A 12,774-nucleotide genomic window follows, 5' to 3' on the forward strand; every position below is an offset into this window, starting at 1 on the left:
CTGTGTATTGATAGCTGTTGGTCGTTTTACAAGTTATAAAACTGTGAATCTATCCTTTAAAGATTCATTTATGCGTATACTGGACATCTGTTCACACCTTTTCCTTCTCACTTCTGTTGATTGAAGCTAATCCAGAAGCAGGTCAACCTGTTCCAGAGGGCAAATGGAACAATGAAGCACACTTCTGCCAAGACACACAAAATTCAGTTGAGTTTATTGACAAATTTCCTGACTAGCAGGGAGGTTTTGTTGTACAAAATCAGTAAACTTGCACAATGGCTCTGCTGCATTCTCAGTTGTTCTGGTCTCTGCAGGAGGGATAGAAGCTGACAATAACGGCGATGAAAACCCGAAAACTACAGTTTGATGATGTTAAATGAAGCCTCCGGCAAGAAAAATCTCTTACAAATCATTACAGGAACCCTCTGCCATGTATTTGTGGTGAGGTAAATAAACACAATAATGTCTCTGGTAATTGGACTCGGTGTGAACACTTGCTGTGATAATTTGCAGAAAAGGAGACGGTAATATCCACTGTAGCTTTGTGAACTTAACCGCACAGCTGTTGAGGTAACATCTGGAGTTTGATCATTAACTTAATACTGCACCACATCAGGTTTATACTATTTGTTCGGGCTGCTGCTAGAGTGAAAGGTGCAATCGAATCCTGTTGTGTCACCAGAATGACTCAAAGCTCCATTTCTTCAGTGTTAAATCTGTGCACTGTGGAGGGAAATCAACCGTGGACTTCTACAAACCAAAGGGGAAATAAACACAAACTGAATTCACTGGTTGTGTTCTGTTCTTTTCTTTTCAAAGTCACATAATGACCTCTGCCTCCTGTCTCAGCTTTTCACACATTGTTAAGAAAAAATGAACACAATGAATCATGAGAATCATGTGAAAATATTGCTTCCAACGTGAAAGTAACTCTCAATCCTTAGAATTCCTCAACAAACATATTTAAGTTATCCATGAATTCAATGAAAAAGAATAATGTTTTCCTCCCTCTGTCTCCTAAAAGACAATTACACATGAAATAAAAACTACAACAGCTTTGGATGAAAGACGTGATCTGGTCCTGACAGCAACACAGTCAATAGCTTCCTGTTTTAAAGGTGTTTTTCCTGTTTCTTGGTTGTGTCGGGGTCAGCGGCAGGCGCAGTGGTGCTCCTGGTGCTGCCGCAGGTCCACTTTGTGCTGGAAGCTGTAGAGGCATCGAGGGCAGCGGTAAGGCCGGTCGTCGCTGTGTTTACAGCTGTGGGTGATGAGGTTGGAGCTCTGGCTGAACGCCTTTCCACATATCTGGCACACATGGGGCTTTTCTCCTAACACACAAAGAGCAAAATGCTAAAAAACATTGAATTAGTAGACACTGCTGCAATGTTTTTAAAGTTTCTGACAAAGGGAATTACCCTTGGATATTATTAATTGAGCATAAACAAAAATGAAACTGCTTGTTCACCTGACCAGCTTTTGAAAATGCAAAGATGACGTAAAGACATGAGGATTTTGGACTGTTGCTTTTTTGGAGGATATCTATATTCACTTCCTCACTGGCAGTTAGATGAGAAGGAGGGTACGAGGATTACATCCCCAAAAATTGTATAAAATGTCCAAGTCCAGACACTCAAGGTGGATTTGGAAAACAAAAGGCCTTAATTTCAGCGGCAAGAGACATAAAAAAAAAACCCAGCGTGTCGGCTTGTGCCTTCTTCAGGGTGGAGACACAAAGAAACAGACGCAGTAATTATAGTTGTCTTCACAGGTGTGTCACACTCACTTCCTGCATCATTTTAACAACTAATACAATGAAGGAAATATAAATCCTAGGCCCTGAAATGAAAGACGTAGATGAGAAAACCACAAATATAGGAGCAGTATCAATATCAGTCCATAATATGAGGTAATCAGGTTGAGCATGCTTAAGGCAGTTATTTTGCTGGGAATTTAAGCACAGCATGGGAGTGGCTCAACCCAAACAGAGCCAGGTATTGAAGGTTTTAGCTTTGACGTGAAGGGTAGGGACAAACTCAAACACCTTAAACAAAGAGAGGAATATTGGATCTACAGTTTGTCCTCAAGTCCACCACTTATCCTGCTCTCAACATGGATTTTAACTTTTCACCTGTTCTTATACTCATTACCGGGACTGCAAATGAGGCTGTTCTTTTTTTGTGTCGTTTGTCTCCTTGAGTTGACACATTTTTGTGCTTTTTAATGTCTCTTGCCACTGAAATAAAGACCTTTTACTTGTCAAACCCACCTTGAATGCCCAGACCTGTATTTTTATGTCCTTTTTTTTGTTATTTGTTGTTACTCTTTCACCCTCATTGATCATAATTATTCCCATATATGAGCACCAGTGGTTTAAGGGGCATCAGCAGGTTAGCTTAGCTTAGCATAAGACTGGAAACAAGGGAACACAGCTAGTGTTACTTTGTCCAAAGACAGCATATTCAGTCTACCATAGGAACACATGTTGGTCACTAAATCAAATTCCATGTCTTTGTTTAATCTGTACAGGAAACCAAAGTTTTAATGCATTTTGTGCTGGACAATTTTGCAGTGACAAGAAATAGTCTGAGATTTGGCAGGACACAGATACATACACTACAGGCCAAAAGTTTGGAAGCGGCTTCAAGTTTCTGTTCACAAAGTCTTTCTTAAAAATGTATAAATAATAAAAATCAGTATGAATTCTATGGATTTTGAGATGTATTTACTGACCAGGCTTTAAATGATATGCACCATTTTCCTCAATTTACCTTTAGGTATACAGTGACATTACCAGAAAAACTCTGAATAAATGTTAACAAAAGAAAATATAAATACTTGCTAATTATAGTAAAAATGTATTCTGATGAGTGACTCTTCATATAACTATGATCTTTCTTTGTACAAATTTGATCTCGCTTCCAAACTGTTGGCCTGTAATGTATACGGCAACGATGTTCTTGTATTCAATTTGGCAGTAATGAATTTTCAAACAATAGAATTTGAATAGAAAAAATGATTAGAACATCACATTTTTCATACAATGTCTACACATATGAACAGCTTCGCTAACTGCTGTCACGAATTCATTTTGCAAATTGCACTGTATTGTGAAAAAATACATTATAAAAGCTTATAAATATAATAAATGTTTTTAATATACAGCATTACTGTTAATGCCTAGAGGTAGCATTTGATGGGCAAACATACACCAAGTATTAGGATTAGCTCCTAATGCAAACAATTAGATATAAATCCTGAATGGAAAAACAAACAGTTCATGGTATTAACTCAGACTTGAGAATGAGACGGTAAACACAAACCCACCGGTGTGTATGAAGGTGTGTTTCTTCATGTCGGACTTCTGGTGGAACCTTTTGCCGCAGTACTGGCAGGGATACGGCCGGGTGTCTGAATGTATGAGCAGGTGGGTGGAGAGGGTGGAGGAGCGCTTGAACACTTTTCCACACTCTGCACAGTCAAACGTCTTCTCCTAAATCAACAGGCACATGCAGATTCAGGAGAGCTGCACCTCACGTGTGCATTTTGTGTAAATACGTGACAAAACAATTCAGTAAAACTGACTGTGATGCTGACCTTGCCTCTGCAGGGTGACCACTCGTTATCAGCCTGCCTGGACTTGACGTGAGCTGCTGACAGACGAGATCTGCTTCCATGACTCTTACATATGTGAGTCTTCAAACTAGACAGACACGAAAACACCTGCAAAAGGAAGATGAATGTAGTTTAATGCTGGAGATATCTGGAGATGCCAAGAGAGGGAAAAGTGGAAAACTACCTCTGGAAAGTGTTGGGAAGCTGTTTACATTTCTTGGCACTATAACCTCTGGAGAAGAAATTTAACAAAATGTTAAGGTTTGGGCTCGTCAGACATTACACGTCTGTAGAAGCTCAAAATACTGAAGTTTAAAAGGCAGCTACACTCTAAGAAATATCTGAACAATTGTATGACTGTATATTTTAAGATAATCATCCATAGTGCCTATTCACAGGTATTACTATGAGGTGATTTAGTTGTTTTCAACATCTTTGTTTATGTTATATATGTCCACACAGAATATAAAGAATCAGCAAAGTTGGAAAAGTTTTGAGATAACAAAAATTCTCTTTTATTTTAGTTTAGCATTTTTACTGAAAGCTTTATAAGTTAATCCAAAATCTTTTTTATCCACAGAAGAGTTATTATCGCTATCAGTGTGTCATCAAGTAACAGAAAAGTACAATGTTTTTATTACTATAGTTTTAGTATTGACAGTAAACATCTGTTTTTATTAGTTTACAGTAGGTGAACCATAAATTAACAGAAAGTTATCATTTTTTGTAGTTACAGGCAAAGCACATTTTCTATTATCTTATGGATCTCTTATGGATGTCTGACATATCTGTTTACTTAACAGAAAGTGTTTTGTATTTTTATGTATTTTTTTATGTATGTATGTATGTATGTATGTATGTATGTATGTATGTATGTATGTATGTATGTATGTATGTATGTATGTATGTATGTATGTATGTATGTATGTATGTATGTATGTATTTATGTATTTTTACTAGAGATACACCATTAAATATTTTTAAAATGATAGATATACCATTAAATATCATGAAAATGTATTTTTTTTTGCTTATTTGTTGTCTTTTTTGAGGGGGTGGGAGGTGAATTATAGACAGGCCGTATATTGGCGAAAAAAAAGAGAAAATGGCTTTAAAAAATAACCTACAAATCCAATAGTTTTGAAAAAATATGAAGTTTTGTTTTTCACTAGAAAAAAATGTGTTTAAAAAAATGAAACTAGGTTGTCATCATTAATATACAGACTTTTAATTCATTTTTTGAAGTGTGGACACACTATTAATTAACAGATAATTTCAGTGTTTTTAAGTCTGAGTCATGAGCTTTTGATACATTTTCTGTTATTCTAGGGATTTATTTCCTAGAATTTATGGTCCAGTTTTACACATCGGTTGTGGAAGTGTTCTAATTTTCTTCATCAGTTTGGCTCTGCAGCCCGACTGCTGCTGATATTAATGCACTAGATAGTTAAAACTGCATTGAAATCCACTCTCTCAGTTCATGTTTCTTTAATTCATGAAGTTTCTCTTCACTGAAATTGTCTGAAGACAGTCACGGATGATTCTCACCCAGGATATACCCGTCTTTAAACAAATTCAGTCTGGTAGCAGGTATCAATAGATTATTTGGCACGACTTGCACCAAAGCTACTGGATGGATTATCATGAATTTGGTAGCATATTCATTTCACCTTCAGGATGAATCATAATAACTTTAGTAACTTTCCCTCTAATGTTACCTCCTGCTGTGCCTGTGCTTTAACCTCACCTTTCATATTTATTTCATTTTGTACATTTAAATATGCTTAATTCTTAATTCATACAGAGGTTTTATTCATGTGCTCTGATGAATGCAATCATGGAAATCAGTTTTTCCTTCTGCAGAATAAATAAGCATCATAAATTAGGACTCTGACTTAATCCTGTGTGTCTATAAGACAGACGGTATTTACTGTACTGGGGGGATGCTTGGCTTACTTTGCTACAAAGGGGACACTCTTGTCTCGGACCACTGATCTTTGAGCTGTTTCTGGCCTCTCTGAGGATCTGAGCATGCTCAGTAAAGTCTCCCAGTGCTGTCAGGTCTGGATATCCTGGGCTCACGCGACGACTCGACCACACTGTTGGTGTGAGAAGCTGAGAGTCGACTTTTTCCACTGGGATGAAAGTTTCTGTGTTGACGGGACTGCAGGGCTCAGATGATCTACAGTCTGAGAACACAGAGAAAATATGAAGTGAAGTCACAAATCTATTCTGTTTCCTGTTGTCAAATATGAAACCATCACTGCTTCATGTTATAAACTGTAAAACGCATTAAGCCTTGTCATACAAGGTTAAACAGACATGAGGTCTGTCTGTCACCCACCATAAGATTTGGGACTGAACGGCTGAATGTGCACATTTCCATGAGAGCTGTTGGCAGCAGGGAGGTCCTGCTGCAACAACACAATGGACACTGCTTTATTATCAGTTGTTTTTTCTGCAGAGTTTTCCAAGGAGGAACCCCAGGAAGCGGCGTTTTTGTCCAGCTGGCTGAACATCGATGGGGTCGATCGAGGACTGGAGCTTCTAGCTGCAGGCCGGAGGTGGTGCAGCCCTCCTCGCTTCACCAAGAAAGAACGAGGCATCACTCAGAGGGAAGGAACACCTGCTCTACACCTGGATCAGTTATCTAAAGGATGTAAAATACAGTGAGTTACAGTTATGCTTAACTCAGCGCTGATGAAATATTCACATTTTCTTCATATAGTTACATACAGCATTTGTACATGATATAATAAATTAACCAGTTGAAATGAACTTTTGTGTTATTTTTAGTTTTTAATTTCTGTCTACCATCTTTAATGCACTTTAACTAAAAACATTAAATATAATGAACAACCAAAGATATTTATACTTCCCAAAAGAGGGCAGCAGAACTGTATTTTCACCAATACTTCCTGGTTGAATCTATATAAATACTGTAGATACTGCTAAGCAGACATGGGCCAGTAATAACAGAAAAGATTACACTACATAATAATAATAATAATAATAATAATAATAATAATAATAATAATAATAATAATAATAATAATAATAATAATAATAATAATAATAACAATGTCACCTTTTTACTATAGCAATTGCAATTTATATTTAAAATATTAAATGAATATTTTGCATCCAGTATTTGTATGAATTCTACAGATATATTACAAAATTTTAATAAATGTTACCTATAAAAGTCCTAAAACACATGATTAACTTAACCTGTTTCAGACTGTAAGTAAAACCGTGATGTTTGGGCCCTACAGATTTTTCAGACTCTAAAGTACATCCTCCTGAATCCACTTCTAGATGAAGTTTTCTTTCAGGTTTTGCTCAGACTAATGTTTCCTCAAAGTGATGATTCTGATCAATTTACCAGCAGCAGAGGATTAGTTAGCATTTAAGTCCACATCAAACTAGAGAATCTTTTTCTTTCCCTCTTTCAAATTCTGGTTGAAAGAATCCAGACACAGTTTATTAGGGGCGGAATATTTAGAATAAAGGCCACAACGACGGTTTTCGTAGTGGCAGAATCTCTCTGAATTTTTAGTGCAGGTGAAAACAGCCTGAATGTGACTGAATCTGACATTTGAACATCAAGTTCCTACGAATGTGTTTTGTCACACAAACAGTCATATCAGAATTGCCACAATATCACCTAACAGCCACACATTTCATGAGTCAGCGTTCACACCTGGGAGTGTGCAGTGGGGGAGGTCTGCGAAGAGGACGAGGTGTTGGATCACGTAGCAAAAATAAAAAATAGTGACATTTTTGTGGCATGTTCAGAAGAATTTTACAAAAGTAGCAAACTCTAGTTTAAAAAGACTTAAACTATTACAACAGCAGTTTAGATGTTTTATCTTACGTGACATGTTCATTGTTGAAACTAGTGATAGAGGAAGTACTCAGAAGTACTTTTTACTTACTTAAAAATAGAAATATAGCAATTTAAAAATAATATATTACAATAAAAAGTCCTGCAGAACAGTAAAGTGCATAAGTATTATCATAAAAATGTACCGGAAGTGTCAAAACTAAATATTTCTGTCACTGATAAATGACCCATGTGCCTGATTTATTATTATACATTCCATGATCGCCAGTGCTCACAGTCCTAAAACGATGAATAGATATGATTTATTGTTATTGCTAGATGAAATGGAGCTGCTTTAATAGCCATCAATGCAGGAAATTTAGTGACATGGTTCCCAACCTGGGTCCCACGATAGATATGTGGGATTGTGAAATGATTATCCGAGGCAGAGCGGTAGAAAAAAATAATTTTGCTCCACAAATTCATGTTCATTTTTTGGACTTTCATATAACTTGTCTTTGTTTTCTCTGTGGAATCTGGAATAATTTTAGCTCTTTGAGCCTCGAACAAATATTTATTGAGAACTTGAGACAATCAACCACGGACAAGCGTGACAACTTGACTTTATGAGGTTTTACATGGCAAAAGAGCAGAGAATCTTCAACAATGTAGTTTATATTGGAGGCTTATCATTTTTTTTAATAGCAGCTGTCACACAAATCAGTGTTTACAATACAATATAAAAAGTTGCTTAAAATGGAAATTCTCAGCTACAAGCAGTTGAAAATTTAATGTGAGCACGATACTTGAGTAAATATATTTCTCACTGATTTACCTGCATGTCATGAAGTATTTATGACTGAAATGTTAATATTTTCTCATAAATATAAACTTAGTAACACAGATAAGAATATGACTATAATCTCCGTATTGCACTCAAACAAATCCAAGCCCACTTCTGGAAATCCGTTACATTTTAGTTTGCAACTCCAACTTGACGATTTGTTGCTCTTGAAATACATGCATTTATAATTAAGAGAAAACAGATCATCTTCAAGGTTTTACAGAGGTCTTGAAGTATAAACGTGCTGACATGTACAAGCATCTTTGATTTTCTAAAATTAGTTTCATGCACAAGGTATATACAATTTAAATTAAGCAAAAAAGAAAGCTGTAAAAATACTATTTTCATGTGTAGACTTCTGCATGAATATATTTTGGTACTGTTTAGTTCAATAAGATGACATGCTCAGACTGATATTAAATATTAAATGGAAAAGCACAATATGGACAATTAAACAAAAATTGGATAGTAAAATGAAATGTAATCTGTAAATGTAGCTTCAGTGTTACTCGTTTTGCTCGTACAGATCCTGTGAAATGTGGGCTGACAAACAAAACGCTGTTTGTCCAATCAAGTGAACACAATCAAGTCTTATAAAGATACTTTCGTAAAGAAAAACCATATAACGGGACATTTATATATTAGATTTTTGAGAATCTGTGTTGAGAATGAGCTTGTGTGCAAATCAAAGATGAAGTGAGCTTGTAATACTATAAGAAATGGGAAATACAGAACAGTACAGGAGCTAGATGTTGTTTAGTCATGAGAGTTTTGCTTTTAAACTCTGATATTCAACATAAAACAACATGAAAAGTGACTTACATTGAAAGGAGATCAGCCGTATGTTTCATTTTGAAAAACAAAGTGATGATCACATGGAAATAATTGCTAAACAGAGTGATTATCTGAATTCATAAGAAAGCTCTCTAAATATTATCTAGCAGTAGCGAAAAGGTTATCAAGAAAATGAATCTAGAATCTAAAAACAGAAGCAAATATGCAAATACTCACCAAATTTCACATTCCTGCGGAGCTCCTTAGCATCACACAGAAACTTCACACGATTGCTTTAACTGAGATGAGACTTATATGAAGTTAGAAGCGACGCATGTGAGGTCATTGCGCTCTGAGGTGGGCTGTGAGAGGATGATAATCTCTGATGCGACCAACGAGGAAGTGTTTCAGCTCTGACACCTCTGAACCGACTCCAACCACACTGCTTCCTCACACACAAACCCAAACACTGCACACTTGCAGCAGCTCACCATCGGTCCAGCTTTGCATAATTATTATTAGCACTTCTTTTTGTACAAACAAAAGGTGTTCAAATTGTGGCTATGTTGCAGTGGTGCAGAAACATAAGAGGATTAAGATAAATCAGAGTAGAGAGGAAGTGAATGGACAAGTGTGCTGCAAATTCTTCAGAAAATGTTGACACACTATGCTGACACAGTTGTGTTACAAAACAGGCCACTGAGGTCAACATTAAAAGAAGCTGGCTGATGCAACGGTAGAGACTCTTCTACAGAATTCAGTGTAAATGTATAGAACATTAATGAGGACGAGACACGTGAAGGAATATGCATGACTTTAAAATAACTGCGAGAAACCTGTACAAAGACTGTTTTAACCGTTATCCTCAGTGTTAAATGAATCTGCTTGGTGACTGCAGGTTCTATATATTCTCAACAAATTGTCTAAAAAGAGCAAACTAACATTGAAATGAGCATAACATAGTGCACTTAAAGCCTGTTCCTCTGTCGCAAATAGATTCCCAGTGTTGTCCAAAAACTATTAAAACACAGTGAGACAGATTGTTGCACTGGCTGATGTGTTGCTACATTAGGACGAACAGAGGTACTATATGAGGATTTCTACTGATTTATATTGACTTTGTTTTTCCAAGTGTTACATCCTGAGGTTGAAGAAGCCAAAGGGCAATGAATGCTACCTAAAAACAAAGAAAGCAATAAAAAACTCTAGCCCTCCAGCTGCTCAGTGGATAATCTAAAACAAAAGAATACGTGCTCTGCTTCACCTGATCTAATCTGACTAAATCAAAAATACATTCAGGAGAGGAACTGCTAAACCTGAGTGTGGCTGGATAAGAAAGCTCCTGTAAGGCCGGTGTTAAGCTTTGATTGTGCTCCCTTGAGGCCGCTGTGGACACAACAGACATGTAGTTATTTTTAGGACACTGTTACTTCCCATGTCTGCGAGTATGTTCAGGTCCGCTAGGTTTGGCCTGATGTAAATTTTGTCATCTCACCAAGTTTTTCCTCTGAGCAACCTTTAAACAGACCAGAAAGTAGCATAAAGAGTAGAGTTTACTCTCTCCCAGCTGCGGACACTACAGATGTGTGGTTGTTGTTATTTTACTACTACTTCTGGTTTTCTTGGAGGACTTTCCATACGAGCGGAGAAGTTTGTATTTATGTATTCTGTGCATGAACATTACTGCGGAGGATGCACACAACTGCCCTTGCAGAGTAGTTTTGTTTTGGCTACACGTGGAAAACCGTGAAGGGGTCAGCGCAAATTCTCACAAACTTGGGAAGATGACAAGATTTATTATTCACATCGACCCTATGGCAAGGCCTACTCTGATTTAGATTTCCCTGAAACATCCAAAGGAAGGCTTCTAGGAGGCATCCTTATCAGATTACTAAACCACATCAGCTGGCTCCTTAAGATATGAAGCAGCATTGATTCTACTCCAAACTCCATCCTAATGTCTGGGCTCCTAACCCTACCTTGAAGCTAAGTCCTGCCCTAAGAACGAAATACATTTCTGCTGCTTGTATCTGCAACCTCATACTTTTAGTCACCACCCAGAGCTTGTGAGTGCAGGCACACAGATCGATGGGTAAATTGGGAGCTTTGGATTCCAGCTCACTTCCTTCTTCCCAACAACAGTCCTGGACAGATGCTGCACTAATCCATTTGTCCATCTTATGCCCCATCTGTCATGAACAAGATTTCTAAATCCCTTCGCTTGAAGCAGCAACTAACCCCCAACTCGGCGGAAGCAATCAGCCAGTTTCCAACAGAGAATCTTGGCCTTAAACTTGGAGCAGCTGCTTCACCCTTTGCCCTAGTGCATGCGAAAGGTCACAGCCTGGTGGAGAAACAGAACCACATCTTCCGCAAAAAATCATAATTTTCATACTACTAAAACTATTCAATGATCCTTCTTGCCCTACGGATGGGGGCACTGTCATCCTGGAAGAAAAAACTTCCTTCACGATAGAAACGATAGAAATGTTTAATCGTAGTATAAAGGCCATCCCTCAGAACTCAATCCATGACTCAAACTGTATTAACAAAATGCCCCCAACAGCATAACACAGTTACTGGATCCTCTCATTGTAAGGGTCAAGTATTAATCCTTTTTCTTCAATTTGTCACCTTTTCAGTCTTCAATCTAAACAAATGATATATTGAAAAGCTAACGTTTGCTCTGCTTTAGCTCTGTTAGCTACATAATAGTGATATGTGGCAGTGTAAGGGTTTAATGTAGTGATACATAAATCTCCACTTTGCAAAAGACTTGCTTTTTAATGAAGCTAGATTTGAAATCAAAGAGCTGATGCAGCTGACTCCAGAGGGCTGTACTATGAAGCAAGATTAGTGGGTTAGCGAGGTATGTTGAGCCAAAAGTCAGAATTTTCAGTTTCACGAAGGTGGCTCTCTTTTTACCTGACTACATCACCATGGTAACTGATGCTGTGGAGTTAACCTGGTCAGGAGCAGGTTATGATCAGAGTTTCGGATTTAAATCAGCTGTAAGAAACATCTCTCTCGCACCAAAATGTTTCCTGACAATTATTTATGAACAATACAGATTCTCAGCCGAGGGAAAATATAGTATCTGCAAACACGTTGAGCTGTACGTTACTAAAACCACAGAATGAAGCCGTGGAGTTACAGTATCACACACTGTATGCCTCGCGTTGCCATGGGAACCTGACATGTATTTGATTCGTGGTGCAGAAATCATATAAATATGTTTTTATTTTTGGTCCTGCTTTGCTGTCATGTCCGTTTCACTGCTGGTACTACAGCTGATAGAACACAGATTAAAAAACTGATTATTCTACTGGTACTTATTTCAGAGAAATATCTTGCAATAAGGGACCATGTGAGACCTAAATGCACTTCAATACAATATCATGGTTGGTTACATGAAGTTTGAAGTTTAACAGCTTTATTGTGCAGCTGTGCAGAAATAAGAGGCTGCATCGGTCAGTAAAATAAATATAGTGGCACATGATCATCTCATTTTGTGAAGAAGATAAGTCACATGATGTGCAATGCGCCCCCTTTTATGTGAACGTGCATAGAGTTTGAAGCAGAAAGCCTGAGTTAATAAAGAAATGTACACGTTTGAAACTGTGGCTTTAGTTTTTGTCAAGCAGATTTGCACAATGTCAAACTGGCTTCATGACACAGTCCTCTGTTCAGTAACCAGTAACTCACAACGACAACAAAA

At 37.4% G+C, this 12,774-nt stretch overlaps 1 protein-coding gene across 1 annotated transcript; it reads right to left on the reverse strand.

The window, feature by feature from the left end:
- Positions 1–197: 197 nt before the first annotated feature.
- On the reverse strand, positions 198–9,550 carry LOC111564237 (zinc finger protein Gfi-1b-like). The gene is made up of 6 exons (XM_023263699.3): positions 9,294–9,550; positions 5,957–6,262; positions 5,569–5,801; positions 3,595–3,720; positions 3,325–3,490; positions 198–1,328 (listed from the first exon to the last, which is right to left on the reverse strand). Exons 2-6 carry the CDS (start codon positions 6,216–6,218, stop codon positions 1,150–1,152), a joined length of 966 nt encoding a protein of 321 aa, XP_023119467.2. The 5' UTR covers positions 6,219–6,262; positions 9,294–9,550; the 3' UTR covers positions 198–1,149.
- Positions 9,551–12,774: the final 3,224 nt, after the last annotated feature.

Source organism: Amphiprion ocellaris, chromosome 4 (assembly GCF_022539595.1).
Source record: "Amphiprion ocellaris isolate individual 3 ecotype Okinawa chromosome 4, ASM2253959v1, whole genome shotgun sequence".
NCBI lineage: Eukaryota > Metazoa > Chordata > Actinopteri > Pomacentridae > Amphiprion > Amphiprion ocellaris.

Bases quoted from the DNA above. Each gene is read 5' to 3' on its own strand.
- LOC111564237 (XM_023263699.3), bottom strand. From the start codon at position 6,218: ATGCCTCGTTCTTTCTTGGTGAAGCGAGGAGGGCTGCACCACCTCCGG. The intron at 3,721-5,568 runs GTAAGCCAAGCA...TTCCTTTTGCAG, and splicing joins AGTGTCCCCTTTGTAGCAAA to GTGTTTTCGTGTCTGTCTAG. The intron at 1,329-3,324 runs GTGGGTTTGTGT...TTTGTGTGTTAG, and splicing joins ACACACCTTCATACACACCG to GAGAAAAGCCCCATGTGTGC.